This window comes from Lepidochelys kempii, chromosome 11, assembly GCF_965140265.1.
Source record: "Lepidochelys kempii isolate rLepKem1 chromosome 11, rLepKem1.hap2, whole genome shotgun sequence".
Classification (NCBI taxonomy): domain Eukaryota; kingdom Metazoa; phylum Chordata; order Testudines; family Cheloniidae; genus Lepidochelys; species Lepidochelys kempii.
The window spans coordinates 49,663,514-49,687,306 of NC_133266.1; the positions used below are offsets into that span (position 1 = coordinate 49,663,514).

Genomic DNA, 23,793 nt, shown 5'->3' on the forward strand with positions numbered 1-23,793 from the left:
TGGTGAAACGTCCCTTGTGATCCACCAGAGCTTGCAGCACTATTGAAAAGTACCCCTTGCGGTTTATGTACTCGCCGGCTTGGTGCTCCGGTGCCAAGATAGGGATATGGGTTCCGTCTATAGCCCCACCACAGTTAGGGAATCCCATTGCAGCAAAGCCATCCACTATGACCTGCACATTTCCCAGGGTCACTACCCTTGATATCAGCAGATCTTTGATTGCGTGAGCTACTTGCATCACAGCAGCCCCCACAGTAGATTTGCCCACTCCAAATTGATTCCCAACTGACCGGTAGCTGTCTGGCGTTGCAAGCTTCCACAGGGCTATCGCCACTCGCTTCTCAACTGTGAGGGCTGCTCTCATCCTGGTATTCATGCGCTTCAGGGCAGGGGAAAGCAAGTCACAAAGTTCCATGAAAGTGCCCTTACGCATGCGAAAGTTTCGCAGCCACTGGGAATCGTCCCAGACCTGCAACACTATGCGGTCCCACCAGTCTGTGCTTGTTTCCCGAGCCCAGAATCGGCGTTCCACAGCATGAACCTGCCCCATTAGCACCATGATGCATGCATTGGCAGGGCCCATGCTTTCAGAGAAATCTGTGTCCATGTCCTGATCACTCACGGGACCGCGCTGACGTCGCCTCCTCGCCCGGTATCGCGTTGCCATGTTCTGGTGCTGCATATACTGCTGGATAATGCGTGTGGTGGTTGATGTGCTCCTAATTGCCAAAATGAGCTCAGCGGCCTCCATGCTTGCCTTGGTATGGCGTCCGCACAGAAAAAAGGCGCGGAACGATTGTCTGCCGTTGCTCTGACGGAGGGAGGGGCGACTGACGACACGGCTTACAGGGTTGGCTTCAGGGAGCTAAAATCAACAAAGGGTGTGCCTGTACATCAAGGAGTATTTCAGGCAGGACTGCACGGAGGGTTCCAATAAGAAATGGTGCACCAAAGTTATCGTTGTTATTGGAACAAGGAGGTTAGCCTGGCCTCTGATTGATACATGGCTAGATTAACCTCGCTGCGCCTTCTCTGTGACTGACTGCAGTGTGATCTAGACAGGGGAGGAGGAAAATGAGTACAAAACAAATCTGGTCTATTTCTTGTTCTGACCCACTCCATCTATCCTTTACATCTTTGGCTGGCAGCAGACAAAAAAGGCGCGAAATGATTGTCTGCCCTTGCTTTCACGGGGGGAGGGAGGGTGGGAACGGGGTTCTGACGATATGTACCCAGAACCACCCGCGACAATGTTTTAGCCCCATCAGGCATTGGGATATCAACCCAGAATTCCAATGGGCAGCGAAGACTGCGGGAACTGTGGGATAGCTACCCACAGTGCAACACTCCGGAAGTCGACGCTTGCCTCGGTACTGTGGAAGCGCTCCGCCGAGTTAATGCACTTAATGCACTTAGAGCATTTTCTGTGGGGACACACACACTCGAATATATAAAACCGATTTCAAAAAAACCGACTTCTATAAATTCGACCTAATTTCGTAGTGTAGACATACCCTGAGTGTCCATAATGGGATCCAGGCCTTTTTTCCCTGAGGGAATAAAGTTAATTTTGAACCAATCACAGTGTACGGACAGTTCAAATTATGTCTTACAACGTTTATTACTTTGCTTGAATTTCATCTGCCATCATGTTGCCCATTCTCCTAGGTATTCTGAAGTTCCCCAGAATCTTCTCTTGCTTGGACTAATCTAAGTTTTATGCAGTCTCCAAAATGCGGTCCTCACTATTTAAACCTTTTCCTGAGATCACTGACAACTATATTAATAGATTCTAAGGCCAGAAGGGACTGATCACCTAATCTGACTTCCTGTATAACACAGACCATACAACTTCCTTCCAAATAATACTGAGCAACCATGATCCCACCAAGAACTCTAGGGCACTCTACTATTAACCTTTTGCTATGCTGAAAACTGACTATTCATTCTGACACTTCTTTTGCCCCTGTAGCGAGACTGTAATACATGAAGGCACTTTCCCTCTCCTCCTTTTTTTCCTTAATAGCCTCTTGTGAGGGAATTCATCACAGGCTTTTTGAAAGTCCAAACATGTAACATCAACCATTTCTCCCTTATCTGTAGACTCAGATGTTTCTAAATAATGTCAAAGCACTTGACCTCATTAAAGATTAAGTGTATGACAAATTAAACTTTAAAAGTAAGAAATCTGATTTCTTAATCTGTGCCAAATATATTTTCTTTGGACCCTGAAAGTACTCAAAAATAGCCTTATAACTTTAGCAAACTTTCCAAAACATTCCACCTTTTGGATTAGAATAAATGTGTGAGAAAAAAGCCTTAATTATGATGATTTTGCATTTGTCCACAGAAACCAGATGAAATCCTGGCCTCACTGAAGTTAACCGGTGTTTTACCACTGCCTTCAACAGAGCCATGATTTCACCCCGGGGAGAATGAAGACACAGTCCCTGTTCCCAGGATCTTTTAAGGTACACTCTTTGGTTTTGTAGATAGTTTGACAAAAAAAAAAAATCCCTTCTTCCCTCAGTTCTGATTTCAGGCTTTTGTACTGTCATCATTTCCCTTCTCCTCCAGTGGCAACTGCCCGAGTAGGGGTGCCCCCTGCCCACCTTCTCCCGGAATCCTCCCTTTTCTCGGAGGCAGCTGTCCTGGGAGGGTGCTCAGCACACGCTGCCGCTGTCTGGATTTCTGGGATCAGAAGCATCCTGGACGTCCCAGGTTTTTTTGCACCTGAGACTGGCGACCTAAGTGACCTACGCCACCTCCTGCCGCCCCGGGGCCTGGCGCTCACAGAGGGGCGCCCCGGGGCCGCCGCACGAGCAGCCCAGCAGGTGGCCCCGGCGGGCTCCCCTCCCCGGCCGGCGGGGGTGCGCGGAGCGAAGCGAGCACCCGCCCTCATGGCCGCCGCCGCCCCTGTCGCGTCCCCGCCTCGGCCGGACGCTCCTCCCTCCTGCCCCAGCGCCACAGGATGCGGCTCCCCCGCCCCGGCGTGGGGCGGCGCGTTGGCCGCCGGGCAGAGGCGGAGCCTCGCCCGCCCCAGTGGCAGGGGAGAGTCGCTCGGGGAACACAACCGAAAAGGAAGCGAGCCGGCCGCGGAGCCCTGCGCCGCCCCGCGCCTCGGTCCCTGCCGGCAGCGGGCACTGCCAGGCGTCCCTCCGCCCGCGGGATCCGCTTCGGGCTGCTGGGGCCGGCGGGCGCTCGGGCATCCGCTGGGCATCGCCAGGCGCCGGGGCACCGGCCATGGCTCGCCTCTGCCGCCTGCTGCTGCTCCTGGGCCGCTGGCTGGCGCTCGGCGGCGCCTTCAATCTGGACGTGGACCGCCCGGCTGTGTACTCCGGCTCGGAGGGGAGTTACTTCGGCTTCGCCGTGGATTTCTTCGCCCCGGACGCCTCCTCGTACGTATCTGGGGCGGGGGTCCGCACGCTGCTGGCGGGGTGTTGCAGCCTGGGTCCCCGTTGGCGTCTCCAGGGCCGCGTGAGTCCCCAGGGGGGCTGTGGCCCCTGGTGGTCGGGGGCTAGCAAGTGTGAACAATCAGGACGCGGGTAGGGAGCTCACAGGCGCCTATGTAAGACAAAGCCCCGGCTATCGGGACTGCGCCTGTCAGATCCGGACATCTGGTCACCCTTGGAGGGCCGGGAGACTCGTGAAATGAACAAAGCCTCCAGTCCCGTCCTCTTCCCCTGGCCCCCGAAGCGGGCGAACATCCTGCTCTACTCTAGCTCGGCTCTCCAAACATTTGATTTCTTTCCCGGCCCTCTCCCCTCTCTCGTCCCCTCGCACTGTGGTTTTGAGATTGAAGAGATGCATCCCAAGCGTACAATGATGAGGGTCGCTTTCTATGAAAGAGTGAGGGCGTTGTGTGAGTGGCTTTTGGCTGTGGAAGTCATAACTGGGTGGCTGAAGGGAACTCTGTTTTTGAAACTCTGATCCATTATCACCAGTGGCAAAGAACTTTGTCAGCCAGAAAAGTAATTCAGAAGTTCACACAATAATAAGAACCGAGCTAAAAGGAGGCTACCTAAGCATCTAAATTGCTACTGTAGCTTATATTTTGTTTGGGAGAAAATCAACCAAGTTCTCTGTATTAAGCCTTTCAGAAGAAAGCGGATGGCAGGCATTAGTGCTGGCCTGTTTGCTCTGAGGGGGATGGCTAAATGGCCTAACATTAAGGATTTAAATATATCCACACCCTGAAACAATTGGTTTAAATCCCAGGTGGATGGAATCATCCCTTCATTCTTCCAGGGAATACTGATCTAAAGCCCACTTGAAACAAAATGACTTCCACTGATTTCATTAGGCCCAAACATAATCTTGTGCAGTTCAATCTTGGCTTGGCTTTTGAATGAGAACATAAAAATTGTACTGCGTGGGCACTAAGGGCCATTTTTAAAAACAGATCCATCCTTTTATGTGTGCCTGCGTATGCTTTGTCTGCGCAAACTGGGTATACAAAATGCTACTCCCTGCAAATATAGGACAGGTCACTTTTGTTTTAAAACTGGTGTGCAAAATATATAGTTCTTCATACTCATCAGAGTTACGGGCAGGGGAATAGATTATGTGCTTGGGCTGGAAAATTTTCTTAACAGTATTGCAAGACTGTCATAATCATGGTAAATTTTATGTATGCAAATCTAGGCACGGATTTGTATTTGCGTTGTTGAGTACAATACACTGAGTATCCTGTTTTAAAAATCTGCCCAAGTCGCTCCCCTGGCAGGTAACAAAAATATAGGATTTTTTTTCTGCTGAATTTATCAGTGTAATCAGAATATCTGTTTCCCACTCCAATCTTGTGTATGAAGCTGTTTGACTCCATTGATATAGCCCTTTGAAAAGGTGGAGGTATTTCAATGGTATATCTCTGAATTTTGAGAAGTATCTGAGGGTTCTAAAGGATCAGAAGTGCTGTAGAGATTTTGTTGTTGTTCGTGTGCTCTTCTTGAAGGTGTGAGATTTGAGGATGTTGCGGTCCGATTTTAATTGGCACCTTAAAATAAGGATTCAGAATGATGTAGCTGGTGATTTACAAAAGTGTTCCATAGTTCTTCTATCAACTCTCAAATTAGAGTATTATAATTAATTAATTAATCTATATATTTTAGGTGGGATACATGTTATAGTTCTCCCTTTTTGTGCCCTTCCCACCCCTCCAAAAATCAACTTTAGATGTAGAAGACTTGCATACATCTGACATATGGGGTGATTTTTCTACTCCTCTCTTGGTTTTAACAGCTAGAATTTGTTTATAAAATTATATAAATATTGAGTAACACTTTTTGCAAAGTATCAGTCTTGTTTGCATTCTTTGTTCCTCCAGTTAAATAGAAGTCACCCTGCCTTAACTTGTAAAGGTTGCAACATTTTTTTGTGCTGTCTTCATTCTGCAAGTTTGATACTGTTATCTTTGGTTGTATATCTTGAGTAACAATAGTAAATATGTAAACAAATGAGATACTCCTATTGTTTTCTGGCACTAAAGGTCTGATCCAACTCCCATTGAAGTCAATTATGGGGGATTTTCCCATTGATTTTAATGGGAGTCAGATTGACCTCTTAATACCTTATTGTAAACGGTCTTGGTTTACTATAGGTTTCAGAGTAACAGCCGTGTTAGTCTGTATTCACAAAAAGAAAAGGAGTACTTGTGGCACCTTAGAGACTAACCAATTTATTTGAGCATGAGCTTTCGTGAGCTACAGCTCACTTCATCGGATGCATACTGTGGAAAATACAGAAGATGTTTTTATACACACCGACCATGGAAAAAATGGGTGTTTATCACTACAAAAGGTTTTCTCTCCCCCCACCGCACTCTCCTGCTGGAGAAAACCTTTTGTAGTGATAAACACCCATTTTTTCATGGTCGGTGTGTATAAAAACATCTTCTGTATTTTCCACAGTATGCATCCGATGAAGTGAGCTGTAGCTCACAAAAGCTCATGGTCAAATAAATTGGTTAGTCTCTAAGGTGCCACAAGTACTCCTTTTCTTTTTGGTTTACTATAGTGTTTGTTTGCTTTTAACCCTTAGAGTACTGGCGTTTTCCAGATGACCAGCCAAATGAGAGAGACTGTTTTTGTTATGTTTTGTTTTTGAACAGTACCTGTTTAATTTTTTTATATCTTTATGCAGTCAAAATATGTATCTTGTGTGCTTACCCTACAAAATTAAGCCTCAATACTGCAGATTTACTATCTGTTTAACTTTAAGCATGTCCCATTCAATGAAATTATTCACCGTTAATGCCCTTAAAGTTAAGAACATGTATAACTCTGCAGGATCAAGGTTTTATGTGCTACCCTACATTTTATACAATGGACCGGTTCGGGTGTTTGCAGAATCATTAGCTGTATTGCATATTTCATAAATGTATATATTTGCTGCGAAAGAGACACACATTCTGAAATATCAACTTCATGATATTTACACCAGATTGCATACATACAAAGCAGTGATCATAATTAAGGCTATATTTTAGTGTCGGGTATTTTTAGTAAAAGTCATGGATAGGTCACAGGCAGTAAACAAAAATTCACAGCCCTTGACCTGTCCTTGACTTTTACTAAAAATACCAGTGAATAAAACTTGGCGGGGAGCTTCCTTGGGCCCCTGCGGATGTTGGGGGAGGGCAGCCTGGCTGCTTGGCAGGGGGCTGCTCGGGGTCCCCACGGGCTCTGGGGTAGGGCGGCCTGGGCCCCCCACTGGCTCTGAGTAGGTTTGGGGTTTGGCCTGGGTCCCCCACTGGTGTTGGGGGGGGTCACGGGTGGCAGCACATGGCCTGGGACCGCCGCTGGTGCTGGGATGCATGGGCAGTGGCGTGCGGCCCGGTATCCCTGCTTGTGCTGGGGGCATGCGGGTGGTGGCATGCGGCCCGGGCCCCCTCCTGGTGCTGGGGGGTGGTTGGCAGGGCCGGCAGGCTCCCTACCTGGCTCCGTGCCTCCCCCTCCCAGAAGCAGCAGAGTTTGGGTGGGGCAGGGGGTTGGGGCATGGGATGGGGTGAGGCGGGCTCTGGGCAGCACTTACCTGGGGGTTTCCCCTGGAAGCGGTGACATCCCTGGAAGCTGTGACATCCCCCTCGCTCAGCTGCTAGACGGAGGACTGGCCAGGCAGCTCTGTGCGTTGCTCCACCCAGAGCGCTAGTCCTGGCCTATGGGAGCTGCGAAGTTTAACGTCCAGAAAATTTAACATCAAGAATGGAATGAAGCACAAGTTATAAACCTTAGTCCCCTCCAAAAAGCTGATTATAAATCTTGAAGCTTGTCCTTTGTGTACAAAATTTTCCTGTGTCACACATTGAACAGTTAGCCTTCTCTTTATCCCCACTGCATGCTTGTGGCTAAATAGCAAAACTCTCATTGACTTCAGTGGTGCAGGATCAGATCCATGATTCTTCCTTTGTGGTACGCAGAAGCTTGACAATGTATGTAAAAACATAGCTTGCCCATTTGGTCCAACCACTGTATGTGAGAGAAAATAAGCAGTGAACAACAAACTACATGGTATCTTCAGTGGACCATTGTGCAGAAATCCCAGAAAACTGTTTTTCATTATATTAGGAAAAGGCATTTAGTGACATCAACATTGGATCATGTTACAATAAAAGCTTTTGTTATCTGGCATGTTGGGGGAATGGAGGCGGGGGGGAGGGGGGTTTGCTGGTAAGTCAAAAATTCCAGTTAACTAAGAAGGAGGGAGTTTGAGTGTGGGAGGGGGCTCAGGGCTGAGGGTGTTGGGGCACAGGAGGGGCCGCGGGGTGTCAGATTCTTGCAGCGCTCACCTCAGGTCGCCACTGGCAGGGAGCTGCATGTCCTTGCTGCTCCTAGGCAGAGGTGTGGCTAGGCGGCTGTGTGTGCTGCCTCTGCCCATGGGATGGGGGCAGTGCATGGAGCCCCTGTTGCTGTCCCTCCACCACTTCCGGGGAGCCACACTGAGCCAGGTAGGGAAGATCAGAAATGCTGGTTTATAGAGCTTTCTGGTTGGTAAAGTGCTGGATAACACAGCTTTTCCTGTATACGATTTCTGCCAAACTTGTGACATGGATCATTGATCTCGTAGCCTTTTTTATTGCTGCTACGTAGAATGTGTTTTTTGTTTTTTAGGGGGTCACCGACTCTTTACTTGACCTAGCTTTTTTAAGCTCCTCTTCATAAATTTATTAAGGCTGTAATGTGTTTATTTTTAACTTGCACATAATTTTTGCAGCATTTTTTGTTACTCGATAAAACTTTATTGTTTGGAAAATAATTAATCTTCATTAATTCTGAACATATGCTGCAGAGTGCCTGGTGGCAATGAGAGCACCCACTTAGTTTTTATTGTAAACTGTGACACGACTCATAGGATCATTGTGACGTTGTGTCTGTTAATCATAAATGTACAGCAAGCACCACAAAATTAGTAGGTGCATTGCCAGTTTTATGATCGTAGATGTGCATCAAACATTGCACAATTCGTAACAGGTCCCCAAACTGCAGAGCCATGTAGAACACAGAACACCACAGTGTCTTACTGTGGCTCTCTGTTAAAGTGCTCTTCCAGAGCTTCCCTAATATAGCTCCTATATCTCCATGCTCAGCTCTTCTGATAGCCCCTGTGTCTGGCTATTCAAACTCAGCAGACAGCTGCTCTATCTCTGCCCTACATGCTGGCAACAACTCTTCCCCCTTTGCTTCACAGATACTATGCTGGTAGTTGAATCTGTCAGGGTGGTCGGTGGATGGCTTCGTAAGGCAGGGGAAAGCTGGGTCCCCCAGGATCACTGTTGGCATTTCAATGTTTCCAATAGCAGTCTGCCTGTTGGGAAAGAAAGTCCTTGCTTGCAGCTTTCAGAACAGCCCTCTGTTCTTAAAGATGTGAGCATCATGCACCTTCCCTGACCAGCCCACATTGATGTCTGTGAAGAATCCTCAGTGATCTACCAGTTCTTGCATAAAAGTAGCCCTTTCTGTTGATGTACTCTGTGGCAAGGCAGTCTGGTGCCAGAGTAGGGATATGTGTGCCCTCTATTGCCCCTGCAGTTTGGGAACCCTATTGCTGCAAATCCATCTTCTGGGCCCTGCAAGCTGCCAAGAGTCACAGCCCTGTGTACCAGGAGATGATTAATGGCCCTGCACACTTGTCTGACAATGGCTCCCCACAGTGGATTTTCCCACTCCAAAATGATTTTTCATTGACTGGTAGCAATCCAGCACTGCAAGTTTCCACAGTGTGAATGCCACTTGATTTTCCACTGTCAGTGCAGCTCTCACTCTGGTGTCCCTACACTGGAGGGCTGGGGGGGATCAGCACACAGATCCAGGAATGTGGCCTTGCGCATCCAAAAGTTCTGCAGCCACTGCTCATCATCCCCAGCCTACATAACAATGCCATCCCACCAGTCAGTGCTCGTTTCTCAGGCTTAGAACTGGCACTCCACCATTTGCAGCTGCTCTGTGAACACCACCAACAATCTTGAATTGGTTCTCACTATGTCCCACTGCAGTCTTTTCTCCAGAGAATCATCACGTTCTCCGTGGCTCTTCTTGAGGCTCTGCAGATATCGGAGTATCATGTGTCCCGTGGTTGCAATGCTCATGACAATAGTTCAGAGCTGTGCCGGCTCCATGCTTCCGTCAGAGATGACGGACTGTGACAAGTCCCTTGCAAGTTCATGGGATTTTCAAAATAGGAACAAAAATTATGGAATAGAGATGGCATTATGGGTTGGAGAAAGTTGCATGATGGGAACTTGACCCTGGAGGCACGACTAGTTTTGACCCCACCATGCATTGCTAAAACTTTCCAAAAGACAATGCACTGGTGGACAGTAGTGAGTTGCACACTGGGATACCTACCCGTGGTGCACTGCATATTGCATTGAAACAAGCACTCCTTTGTCTTGACTACATCAAGTACCTTTTTGTTTCATTTCTGACTGCCACCACCAGTCCTACTATCCCTGCATGAAAACCAGCAACATTAAAAACAGAATCGCATTGACTTCACTGGGCTTTGGATCAGGCCTTAAGTTTTTGGGATTCACTTGTAACATGACTAGCTGTTCAGGAATCATTCTGACTGATTTCAAAACAGTGAGCCAGATCCTCAGCTAGTATAACTTACGTAGCTCCCTTGACTATACTGATTTACCCCAACTGAAAATCTGGTGCACCCTTGCTTCACTTTGGTAAGTGCACTAAGAATTGCTTAAGTGACAGTTTAGAAACCAGCTGCTGAAATGTAGAGAAGATTAAGAAACCTGGCTGTGTCTACACAGGGGATATTTTCTAACCAGTGTTGAAGTTGGTTAGCTAACTAATTTGCTAGCCTTACACTATGGCTATCTGAATCAGTTTCACTGAATCAGTTTTAAGACTGACTCTGTTTAAACAAGCCATGCTATCCAAAGCTCTCTAAAACCAGGTCTCTGTTATGGCTCTCTCTGGTTTTAAAATCTATCTGAAAATATTCCTAGCATAGACAGGGGGATCCTATAACATAGTATGTTCTTACGAGTTTCTAGGGGTGAGAGATACTGGGTGTGCTGTCTTTTCTCTTCCTTTTGCTAGAAGTATTCTTTTCTTATTTAACATGTTAATTTTGCTTGTACGTAAGGGCCAACCAACAAAGGGGTCCCATTGTGTTTGGCTCTGTACAAACACAGTGTAATAGACAGTCTCTGTCCTGAAGAGCTTACAATCTAAATAGACTAGACAGACACAGGGTGAGGGAGGGGGTAGAACACATAAGCGGAGCAAACAATGTGATGACAGCAAAGAACATGTTGGTTCCACAATTTCCCCCCCCTTTAGTTAGGAGGGGATGAGGTAAATGGAAAGGGAAGAGAAGAGGGATGAGGGGTACAGAGCAGAGACCTGCAAGGATGAAGGGTCCTAGAGCTTGGGCTCCAGCCCAAGCCTGAATATCTACACCATGATTTTTAGCCCTTTAGCCTGAGCCCCACAAGCTAAAGTCAGCTGTCCTAGGCTAGCCGTGGCTATACCACAGGGCATACCCAGTGAGGACAGGGGAGAGCTGGAACAAACAGCCACTCAGCATAGGGCAGAAAAAGTCCACTCCAAAGTGTTGAAGGTTCTCTGAATATGGAGCCCACATGAGCAGATAAGGAGGGAGGCGATGTGGGTCCTAGGGTCCTCATTGTGTTTGTATGGTCTCCTCTGCACAGTTCTGTATCCAGGTGGTGTGGAAGGAGGGATTGCCCCAGTTTGCCCCATTTTACCTCCTCCCACCAGTGCAGCAGACCCTGCTTTGGCTGCTTCTGCCACTACTGGCTGGAGTCTCTGGCTCTGACAAATACATATTTGACATAAACAATAGGAAAGCAGAGCTGCTCAATGCCTACTTTCTATCAGTCTTCTCACAAAAATAATATGTGACCAGATGACTGGTGAAGTTACCATAGGCAGTAAAGGGGAAGGGATGCAGATCAGGATAAGTGAAGAACACATCAGAGATGTTCTGTCTAATTTGAACGAATTCAAGTCAGAGGGGCCTGATATTCACCCTGGGGTGCTGAAGGCATTAGGTGAAGAAATCTTGGCATCACTGGCAATAATATTTGCAAATTCATGGATGTCAGGAGAAATCCTGGAAGACTGGAGAAGGGCTAATGTAGTGCCCATCTTTAAAAAAGAGAAGCCGGGGAAGTATAGACCAGTCAGCATGACCTTGATACCTGGTAGGCTACTAGAGCAATGTATAAAACAGGGGTAATCACTTGCAGCCAACATGGGTTTACTAAAAACAAATCATGCCAAACCAGTTGGATATCCTTCTTTGACAGAATAACTGGTTTGGTGGGTAGGGAGAATATTGTGGACCTAATATACTTGGACTTTAGCAAGGCTTTTGGCACAGTCCCACGTCACAGTCTGATAAGTAAGCTGGAGAAATGCATGCTCTGTGGAACTACCATTAAGTGGATACATAATTGGGTAGCAGCAAACAAAGAGTAACTATCAATGGAATGATGTCAGATTGGAGGGAGGTCTCAAGTGGGGTTCAACAGGGATCTGTTCTAGGTCTGGTGTTGTTATATTTATTAATGACCTGGTGTATGACTAGAGAGTATATTGATCAAATTTGCAAATGACACAAAATGGCTGTGGGGAGGGTGTTTGAAAACACTTTGGAGGATAGGGCTAAAATTCAAAGGGATCTTGATAAATTGGAGAACTAGGCTATAGATGACAAAATGAAATTCAACAAAGACAAATGTAAGGTGCTACACTTAGGGACAGACACTAGAGGACAGCTTTACATGCAGTATCGTTCACAGTGAGCTCAGTTTTTGAAATCAAAACAGGAGTATGGCAGGGGTGTGTCATGTCTGCAATCATCTTCAGCATTGCCATTGACTGGGTAATGCAGCGTACAACAGAACACATGCCAAGAGGCATTAAATGGACACTCTTCTCATCCCTTGAAGACCTGGACTTCACAGATGATGTCACTCTCCTATCACATACCCAACACCATATACAAGAAAAAACAATTCGACTCGACACATTCAGCCAGCAAATTGGACTGAAAATCAACTGCAGTTAGACAGCTATCATGACCTTTAATATTGCCTCACCATCACCAGTATGGATAGAGGATTATGTGCTCACCAATGTAGAAACATTCACGTACTTGGGCAGCACCATCAGCCAGGACGGTGGAAAAAGCCAGGACATCCGGTACAAAATCAGTAAAGCCAGAAACACCTTCAGGAGCTTAAATACAGTCTGGAAATCATCAAAATACAACACCAAAACCAACTGAAGATTTATAAGAGCAGTGTACTTTCAGCACTACTTTATAGTGCAGAATGCTGGGGAATGAGAAAGTATGACATGTCCAAACTGTCTTCATTCCGTACAACCTGCCTCAGAAAAATCCTCCATATCTTTTGGCCCAGAACAATCTCAAATCCAGATTTATTGACACAGTGCAGCCAAGAGGATCTGAGCATCATCATTGCCAGGAGGCACTGGAGATGGATCGGTCATATGCATCACCTGGAAACTGATTCCATCATCAGAGTAGCAATAAGATGGACACCTGAAGGCAAGCGAAAACGAGGCCGCCCAAAAACAACATGGCAAAGAGCTGTGGAAGCCGAGCTGAAAACCTGGGGCACAGCTGAGGAACCACTGAAAGACTTGCCAAAAACAAACAGGAATGGAGGAGCTTCATCGCTGCCCTAAATGCCAGAGGCGTAATGGGAACATGATGATGACACTTAGGGAAGAAAACACAAATGCACAAATACAGAATGGGAGTTAACTGGCTGGGCGGCAGCACTGCTGAAAAGGATCTGGGAGTTATGGTGGATCACAGCCTCAATAGTCAGCAATATGATGCAGTTGCAAAAAAAAAAAAAAAAGCAAATGCAATTTTAGGTTGCATTAACAGAGGCATAGCATGTGAGTCATTCTATTTAGTGCCAGTTAGGTCTCAGCTGGAGTACTGTGTCCAGTTTTGGTCACCAATATTTAGAAAGGATGTAGAGAAACTGGAAAGGATCCAGAGGTGAGCGACAAAGATGATCAAAGGGATGGAATGCAACCATATGAGCAATGGCTGAAGGAACTGGGTATATTTAGTTTTGAAATGAGGAGATTAAGGGGGGACATGATAGTGGTTTTCAAACACTTAAAAGGCTGCCATAAAAAAGATGGAGAAAAGTTGCTCTCTTGCCACAGAGGGTAGGACAGGGTAGGTGGTTTCAGACTACAGCATAGCAGATTAAGATTAAATCTCAGGGAAAGACTTCCTAACTGTAAGGACAGTAGCACAATAGAACAAACTGCCTAGGGAGGTCATGGAAGCTCCTTCACTGGAGGTTTTCAAAAGGAGGCTAGATAACCATCTGTCTTGGATGGTTTTAGACACAACAAATCCTACATCTTTGCAGGGGTTAGACTAGATGCCCTTTGAGATCTTTTCTAACCCTATGGTTCTGTGATTCTGTTTTATTAAGCATTCCTCTCTGCATTGGTAGTAGCACTTTTACTCACTGTCTGCATTTTAAAAAGTATTTGAGGAAAATGGTCATCCATGGCTTTAAAGGGGGGAACAGTGTCATAGTATTCAGTATAAAATGGAAATAATACAGTAGTGCTTCGTAATTGCCTCTTCTTATTATATATCCACACTGTGTTCCAGGTTCAGACCCTAAAGAAAGTGCTGATTAGTCAAACATGGTTCACGGAATTGTCCAAGTTTCTGAAAGATGTAATAATCTTGAGTTGAATTGGTTTCTCTCTCTTTTTGTCACTCCCAATCTGAATATATATAAATAGATTTTTGCAATCTGCAAGTTCTCACAGCCTTATGTCACAGCAGCCACTGGGCAGAATGCAAATCTAAATACACATAAAGATTTTAAAAATTAGAATGGATGTGAGAGAGAAAAGGTTCGTTTTTGATGGGTTTCAATAAAGACTCAGTCATATGCCAAATATGCAAATATGTGGTTGACATCAGCTCGGGTTCTTGGAGGGCCTAATTTTTTTTTAAAAAAAGTTTTGCTACTACTAGGCTGACTTACCAGTAAGCATATTGTAAGATGAAAAATCCCAGATTTTTATCAAGGTTGGCCTTTGACTATCTGCCTTGAATTGCTTTTAGGTATGAAATGAACTAGATGTGATGCCAGACTATTTTTTGTTTTTGTTTGTTTGTTAACCAGGGTACACTACATCCCTTTCTGTTATACACACACACACACGAGATTGAATAATGCAAGGAGGGAAGGACAGGCTGTCTAGCTAAAGGTCTGTTTGAAATCAGAATCCATCAGGAAATATTTTAAACATGAATCTCTGTTTACACTTTCTCAGCTGTCTGGTTTTTAGTCAAAATTTTGTTTTAACTTGCATTTACACAGGATCCAAAACAGCCCCCCTAATCTAAACATCCCTGAAACTTGAAGTAGTTTGGATCCAAATTCTAAGTTTGTGTCTTAGAACCATGGTTACATAACCATTTAAAGCACTGTATAAGAGCTAAGAATTATTATTATTAATTAGTGACTGTGCTTTTGAACCTTCTGTTTGTTTTCTTTTTTATTTCAGGATATTTCTTCTGGTGGGCGCTCCAAAAGCGAACACTACACAACCTGACATTGTAGAAGGAGGCCAGGTGCTCAAGTGTAACTGGAATTCCAACAAAAACTGCCAGCCAGTTATATTTGATTCCACAGGTAAAGTGTGATTTACTTGCTGTAAGTAGATGGACCTGGTAAGATTTCCTAAGCCAGGGGGCTTTCACAACAAAGTTTTTGGTAGCCTCAGAGTGACACACACTGACACTTTTTCCTAAAATACTTAATTAACTTTAGGAAAAACAAATAAATATGGACATGTACACATCCAAATCATTGTAATTTATTTATGTAGGTTTTTATTTGTGGACTCAGTAATAAGAATAATGGTGTGAAAAGCAATATTTTTGTATGCTCTTTAATATCACTTTTCATATTAAAGAACATACGAATAGTACTTTTCACAACGAGTATTATTTATCACGGCTTCCCAGGTGAAAAATGATACTTGTATGTTTATCACTTTTCTCAGCAAGCACCAGGACAAATTAAATCCTGGAGGGGGGAGGCCTGGAAGGATGGTTGTGGGGCTGGGAAAGGCAGTGGAGGCCCAGTGTGATTTTGGGGGGGTGTCCTGCAGGGCCGGAGCTAGGGGTCAGTGCCTGCTGCTGCCTGGTAAGAGCTGGGGGCTGTGCAGCTGAAGCCAGAGGTTGAAACCCGCTGCTGTGCGGCCAGGACCAGAGTCAACACCCAGGGCGGTCTCCTGCCCTGTGGCAGTGGGAGCCTGGGACCGGAGCCAGGGCTGGAGGGCACCCGAAGCCCTGCAACCAGGCTCCTGAAGTCCCGCTGCTGGAGCCTGCTGCCCAACCGTCCCCTGCTGCTGGAACCTGAAACCCACCCCCTCCGCAAGGTTGGTCAAGAACTCGCCTTGCTCCTGCAGCGTTGTGCCCCACCTGTCTCCCAAGGCGGTGCAGGGCAGTGCATCCAGGAGCAACAGGGAGAGAGAGGGAGAGGCCAGTACTTGCCCAGGAGGCTGTCATGGCCACAAGAAAGGCCCCTGGTGGCCACATCTGAGAAGCGCTGTGCCTAAGCATTGTCTGACAGTGTGCGACCTTTCAGATTCAGATGAGGGGCTGTGGTCCCAGTTAGTTTGAATGCAAGTTCTCTTGGTTTGGTTCACTAGTCAGGGCTTATTCTTCTTTCTCATTGAGAATTTCAGTGTGTGCTAGAAGCTTATGTGATCATAAGTAATTCTTTATTAATTTGTTTTGCTTAACCTGATACAGCCCTGGTTATTAATTCATACTTTCTCTTTTGTATTCTGAAATATATAAGACGTTACATGGTAAATACGGCCCTGACTTACATGTGTGCAACTCCCACTCAGGTTATTCATAAACCTCAAACTGAAACCCGTGGGTGTAAACTGAAACAAAAGCAAAGGTTTTCATGAACAGAAATCAATGGGGTTTTTACAACTCCAGTCATTTCACAATACTTACCTCACATCTTTGTTAGGATTTCTCAATAGGTATGCAATGAGAAATTAACCCATGTCAGCACTGTACTGAAATGGAAAACAATATTGGTGATGTATTATACTGTGCAATGTTATCGTTCCATTCAGTCTTCACGCTCTGTTACACTTAATGATTTCCACCAGCTGTAGCAGGCTATGCGATAATCCACTGCACGTGTTCCTACACTTGAGCCAATGGGTATTGAATCCTTTTTCCCACTGCTTGTTTTAGGCCAGAATGTGGAAAAACCATTGCATGTCATGAGTGTGGATTAGCAAGACCTATATTAATGTGGCCTGAGGAAGTACTGGTGATTTAGATCATTAAAGGTCACCATCCATCCGTATGTCTGTCAGTACTATCTATGTACATGTATGCGCACGTGAGTTTTGGCTTGATAGGTTGTCATGCTTATTCAGAATTTGTAAATTATACTACAGTACAATGAAGATGCTACTCTTCTATTGCATTAATTTGTCAAGGTATCTCCCCAAAGTCTCTGAAATCTGCATACGATACTGGAAATTGTTCTGTTTATTAATTTCTAAATAGATGAAAGCTGTACTTGGCATAGTGTGTATAAAACTTGTATCAAGATTTTGGCTCTTTCTTCATTGAGAACAAACCATGTTGTTTTCTCTGTAAAATCTCAGTACACAGCTGTCAGTTTGTCAGACTGCTTAGGGCATAAAAGCTGTGTACAAAGATTATTTTCAAGTTACTAGGCTTTTTTCCGCTTCTGAACAGGGTAGGGTAAGAGTCATGAAATTGGGGGGTTGGATTTGACTGGAAAGTAGAGTTGGGGCACTAGCTTTACATATCATAATGGTCTATCACATATTTGTTCTTCAAAATATTTCTTAACATGTATCTAAAAATAAGACTAATCTTTTTACCTTTATTTCACAATGCCCTAAAGCATGCTAAGTGCTTTACAGCACAAATACAACAAGGGTGAAATCCTGACGCCATCAAAGTCAATGGCAAAGCTCCCATTGACATCAGTGGAGCCAGGATTTCACCCCAGGTCCTTGCCTCAAAGAAACCTTTTCTCGTTTCCCTCATGTCCAAAGTTAGGTGGTAAAAGAATGTAGGTTGTGGGAGGACAAAACTTAAATATGAACCTGTGGTTACCTAATTTAGTCCTGAAAGATTAGTATAAAACATGTTTTAGGCAAATAAATCTTACAAACATACTCCTGATATCAGAAATATTCTCTGACTCTCACATAAGGGATGGACTAGTACTCAAAGCCGTATTCAGGCAACAAGACTTAAGAGCAGAACACCCGGAATCTGAATGTTTAACACAGCTGACACTTCTGATGTTACATGAGCTGTAGAAACTCAGATTCTCAGGTGTCCTGTGTTTTATATTCACTCCAAATCATTGATTATAACGCTTCTGCAAACCACCCTGAACAGTCCTTTCCAATAGGGTAAGATTGGTTTTAGTATAGTTGAGGCTTGTCAATCAAGACAATGACCTCTATACAGATGTCTTTGTCGACCAGAATACTGCTCATGTACATCTCCTCATTGCAGCAATCTCTTTTGAAAATTTGGTATTCTGGATTAAGTCAGTAGTACAATTTTATAGCATTTTTACAGCAGACTGATAAGTATGCCACGATTACAGAAATCCATGTAGGAACCCATAAATGATGTAAAGGAGTAAAATTTCTTGTGTAGGAAGAAGCTTTTGAGAATTCTACTGATGGAAAAGCGCTATATAAGAGTTAGATATTACTATCTAGTCAAAGAAAGCAAGATGGCAGCCCCATCTGTGCAGGCTGTATTTTTAAAAGTTCAGTTAAACATAGTTCTTTCAAATCTTGTAGTTCATTTTCATCCACTGGATGTTAGTTAGTTAGCATCTGTCCAACAGATTAAGGAGAAATATGTTTGTAGTCTACTCCAAGATGCTCAGATACCTCTATACATTCACAGTAGCTCTCTTTCAAGGACACTATGCAGTTCGGGCCACAAGTTTAAATTACTTTTTTTTAAACCTATTATAAAAATGTATTTTTATTGCAAACTTTTATTTAAACACTCCCTTGCCGTACAGTAGCTATATTTGCATTGGGTTAGTGTGCAAGATCAAAAAAGCGAAACTGATTGTAAACTGTTTGCTAGTAGAGGTAAAGCTGTATTTAAATTGGAGCTGTAAGCAGAAAAATATATTTTAGCCAGACACAAGTTATTGGGCTCAATTCAGGGGTAAATGGATAAAATTTGGTGGCCTCTGATACAGGCTACAGATGGTCCTTTTTGGCCTTAAATGATGTGAACCTGTGAATTGAAGGAGTATGGTTTCAATGTCCAAGTTGAATGTAATTAAAAAACATAAACTGTAAATGCTGTAAAGTATATTAGATAGTAACATAATTTCAATATGAATAATCATAGGCCCAGATCCTGCAATCCATTCCACGCAGGACTTCTGTGCAGATTGTCAGTGACTTCAGTGGGAACCCGGGTCATGCCACTCAAATTGTAGGATTGGGGTTTAAGCTGGTCTAAGTAAAACAGATGAGAATTTTGTTTTAAATATGGTTTCAAATGTTGATCGTGGAACAAAATCTGCTCTTGTTTACACCCGTGTAAGAGAGCAGAATTTGTCTGTATTTCTGTCTTTGATAAGCTTTATGGTTTCTGGATTCTGCTAAAGGTGTGTCTTGGACACTGCTAGCAATCTTTGTAAGAGTTCTGTAATTAATAGATCTTTCTACGCTAGCTGAAAGATTTCTGCTAGATACAGAATCCTCATTTTGATGTAAAAAGCCTCCGGGGCAAGTGGCAAAGGGAGATGTGCCTCTTCTGTGGTGATCACAATTAATGAATCAGTTTAGGCTCTGAATATTTACAATAGGCTTTCTCATATGCCAGGCAAAGTAGGTAGAGGAAAAGGCCTCACTACTATAATGCGTGTCTCTACTTATTACGGTATGTACTACTGGGCAAACAAGCAGTATTTTAATGTATTTTTAGCTTAGGTAGTGGGCACATTAGGTTCCTGGAACTTAAAGATAAGAATTTCATAGTTGAGAATCATGGTGGCTGAGGAGAATTTTTATTCAGATACATTTTCAGTTGTTAAAATTTCATGTGGGTGTTTCTGGAAATGCTGAATTTGTCACATTGTGTCTGGGAGATTAAAAAGTATGTTTATACTCCAAAAAAACAGGGCAGTCAATGCATTGTAACAATGCAATCTCTTTTAATGTGTGTAATGCTGTAGCTGGTTCCCTGCCATTATCAGGCCAGTATTTCAGACTGCCAAAGCAGAATCATTTTTTTTTTTTTTTTTTTTAAAGCCCATGGCAGGAACAAGGATGGTATTTTGATTTCTTTAGAGGAGAAATCTATTCAGATACTTTGTAAAGTACATGTGAAGTTTGGTTGCTAATGGATGTAAGTCTGTTGCACAACCTTTTGTGATAAAGTCCGTGAGAAAGTTAAACTAAGCATCTTGCCCATAATAGTTATTTCTGTGTTGGAGATTCTCATTTTCTTTCATCCTGTGTCCCTTTAGTCAGCCACTTGCAAACAGATGTTCCTCAGAATTCTATGTTCCTATATTTCTCTTCCTATGACCTTTTTAAGCAGTCTTCCAAAGCAGGGCCTATAAGAATCCTCAAAATAGTTTATGGGGAGACCCTAGAGCAGGGGTGGCCAACCTGAGCTTGAGAAGGAGCCAGAATTTACCAATGTACATTGCCAAAGAGCCACAGTAATACGTCAGCAGCCTTGCATCAGCTCCACACAACCCGCTCCCAGCGCCTCCAACCCACCGGCTGCCCTGCTGTTGAGCGCCGCCTCCTCCCTCCCCGCATCTCCTGATCAGCTGTTTCATGGTGTGCAGGAGCCGGCAGGGGGTGGGGGGGGGGAGGAGCGAGGGCATGGCAGGCTCAGGGGAGAGGGCTGGAAGGGGTGGAGTGGGATCAGGGCCTGTGGCAGAGCCAGGGGTTGAGCAGTGAGTACCCCCCAGGACATTGGAAAGTTGACGGCTGTAGCTCTAGCCCCAGAGTCGGTGCCTACACAAGGAGCCGCATATTAACTTCTGAAGAGCCGCATGTGGCCACCCCTGGTCTAGAGTCTAGCATAAGAACCAGGGGGCTCTCAATGAAATTAATAGGCAGCAGTTTTAAAACAAACAAAAGGAAGTACTTCTTCACACAACACACAGTTAGGGTTGCCAACTTTCTAATTGCACAAAACTGCGGACCCTAGCCCCACCCCTTCCCTGAGGTCCGGCCCTGCCCCCCACTCACTACATTTCCCCCTCCCTTGGTGGCTCACTCTCCCCCACCCTCACTCACTTTCACTGCGCTGGGGCAGGGGGTTGGGATGAGGGCTCTGTCTGGGGTGCAGAGTCTAGGGTGGGGCCAGGGATGAATGGGTTTGGGGTGCAGGAGGGGGCTTCAGGCTGTTGGGGTGGTGCAATGGGGTTCAAGGTGTGGAAGGGGGCTCTGGGCTGGGGCAAGTGTTTGAGATGCAGGGGGGTGAAGGCTCTGTCTGGGGGTGCAGGCTCTGGGGTGGGGCTGGAGATGAGGGATTTGGGGTGCAGGGGGGTCTGGGTTCGGGGGGGGACTCAGTGCTGAGGCAGGGGGTTGGGGCTCAGGGTTGGGGTGTGGGCTTACCTCTGGTGGTTCCTGGTCTGCAGCGCAGTGGCACGGGGGAAGCCAGGCTTCCTGCCTGTCCTGACTCTGTGCTGTACCCCAGAAGCTGCCAGCGGGTCCAGCTCCTAGGTGGATTCACAGCAGGCAGCTCTGCATGTTGCTCTCGCCTGCAGGCACTGCCCCTGCAACTCCCAACAGTGGGGAACCGCGGCCAATGGGACTGCAGAGCTGGTGCTTGGGGCAGGGGCAGCGCGCGGCGCCCCGTGGCCCCCCTGCCTAGGAGCCGGACCTGCTGGCTTCTGGGGTGCAGTGCAGAGACAGGACAGGTAGGGACTAGTCTGCCTTAGCTCCGCAGCACCGCCAACCAGACTTTTAACCAAGGTCCGCCAAGGTCCCTTTTCAACTGGGCATTTCAACTGAAAACCGGACACCTGGTCACCCGACACACAGTCAATCTGTGGAATTTGTTGCCAGGGGATGCTGGGAAGGCCAAAAGTAGAGCTGGGTTCAAAAAAGGAATTTGGTAAGTTCATGGAGGATAGGTCCATCAATGGTTATTAGCCAGGATGGGCAGGAATGCAACCCCATTGTCTGAGAACCATATGCTAGGACTGGGGACGGATCACTCTATAATTGCCCTGTTCTGTTCATTCCCTTTGAAGCATCTGGCATTGGCAACTATTGGAAGACAGAATACTGGGCTAGATGAACCATTGGTCTGACCCAGTATGACCATTTTTATGTTCTTAAGGAAAATCAATTGTCATTTACTGAGGGACTCTTCAATAGAAGATCATATGCAGGGAACTGGAGAAGGCTTGTAATTCCTCCACAGCATATGGTGGGGGGTAGGGAGGGAATGACTTAAGTCTCACATCATGTACATATTTCTCTGTTTATTTTGAGTAGTTAACGGAGTGGAACCTCTGCAGCTTTGCAGGGTCATCCATCACTACTTTATTTCTCATATGTTGGATAAATGCTAATTCCTGACTGTTGTTTGGAAATGGCAATGTAAAACAGATTACTCCCAAGAGTATTTGACTGTTTTGTTAATGGAAAACTTAGTATTCTCTCTGTGCATGGGCTAACATTTAATTGAGTGGGTTTCTTCAAAATTCTTCATTTAATTGTTCAGATCCAGTGAGAATTCCATTTTATGAAGGTAATATGGAACTTACTTAATGGCTTTCCTGCCTGTGGTATATAACACAGGCAGATTTCAGTCTTAAGTGGTTCTGGGGTCAAAGACAGAAGTTTCTCTCTCTCTCTCACTCTCAAACTCACTAGGAGCTGGAGTCAGTAGAAGCCTTGCCTACATTAGGGTTTTTAGCCACTGATGTAGTTAGACAAGTTTGAAACTCCTTTGCGTAGGAACTGCTTCCTGGTGGTTGTACTAAGGTTGTACAGAGCTGGTCCCAGAAGAAAGCACGCACTACACCCTCCTCAGGGTTGACACAATGGGCGTGCTTCCCCATGAGTTGAAGATTTCTAGATGCTATTGTGCCACCTGGGGCTTTTTAAAAATTGCCGCTCAAACTGCTTTCAGACACTGAAAGGCACTTGTTCTAAAGCAGTCGCTGATCCTCCTAAAAGCCATTCCATGCCTGTGAAGGTCTATATATGGGTGTAAATCAGTGGCGCAGTTATCTCTTCTTTACTTCCTGCAGAATAAGTACTGCAGTTTCTTTGAATGTACAAGCAAGAAGAGAAAGGTCAAAATGAAAATGTGGTCCAAGTTACCTTCATCAGTAGTTTCCAGAATTCTGCATTGGTGGTTCTCTCTGAAAAGGCTTTGCCGCTGGGAATTGGTGGTAAGCCCTCAGTAACCCTAGCCTGGGAATGGCCTACTTTTGAAATGCAAAAGAACCAGCAATCCACACCCCCCACCCCCAAGACAAGCCCACTGCAACCCCAACCCCAACAACAAGACAACTCTGCAGTCCACCCCCCTTCAACAGCCACTTTCAGTATCTAGAGAGATTGATAACATTGCATGTCTCTCCACTCTCATGTGACTCAAACCCTCTCTCGCACACGTGTGGTGCGCTTGTGTGTTGGTGGGCAGACAGCTGCTAGATTTTCAACAGATTTGATATGTTGTTGCTTAAACCAGGGGAGGGCAAACTGCAGCCCATGGGTCAAATCCAGCCTGTCAGGGCTTTCAGCCCGGCCTGTGGGATGGCCAGCCCCACGGTGCAGCGGGGCTAAGGCAGGCTCCCTGCTTGCACTGGCATCGCACCGCTCCCAGAAGTCGCCAAAACCACATTCCTGCCTCCCCGGAGGGAGGTAGAGGCAAAGGGATCAGTGTGCTACCCTCATCTGCAGGCACTGCCCCCCGCAGCTCCCGTTGGCTGGGAACAGGGAACCGCGGCCAAGGGGCGCTTCGGGGGTGGTACCCATAGGCAAGGGCAGTGCGCTGCAGAGCCACCTGCCCCATCCCACCCCCAGGAGCCACTGACGGACATGCTGGCCGCTTTCGGGAGCGGGGCACGGCCAGGGCAGCCAGGGAGCCTGCCTTAGCCTTGCTGCGTGCCGCTGCCATCCTGGAGCCTGCACCCCGAACCCCTGCCCTGAGCCCCCAACCCCCTGAGCTCCCTCCCGCGCT

At 45.8% G+C, this 23,793-nt stretch overlaps 1 protein-coding gene across 2 annotated transcripts in view; it reads left to right on the forward strand.

The window, feature by feature from the left end:
- Positions 1-2,982: 2,982 nt before the first annotated feature.
- ITGAV (integrin subunit alpha V) overlaps positions 2,983-23,793 on the forward strand; it is an 87,069-nt gene continuing 66,258 nt past the window's right edge. The window contains exons 1-2 of one of the 2 annotated variants that reach the window (XM_073306109.1): positions 2,983-3,398; positions 15,072-15,199. In XM_073306109.1, coding sequence (XP_073162210.1) covers positions 3,244-3,398; positions 15,072-15,199 — 283 coding nt within the window. In that variant the 5' untranslated portion in view covers positions 2,983-3,243. The remainder of the gene's footprint in view (positions 3,399-15,071; positions 15,200-23,793) is intronic. The other variant, XM_073306108.1, reaches the window with a different exon arrangement.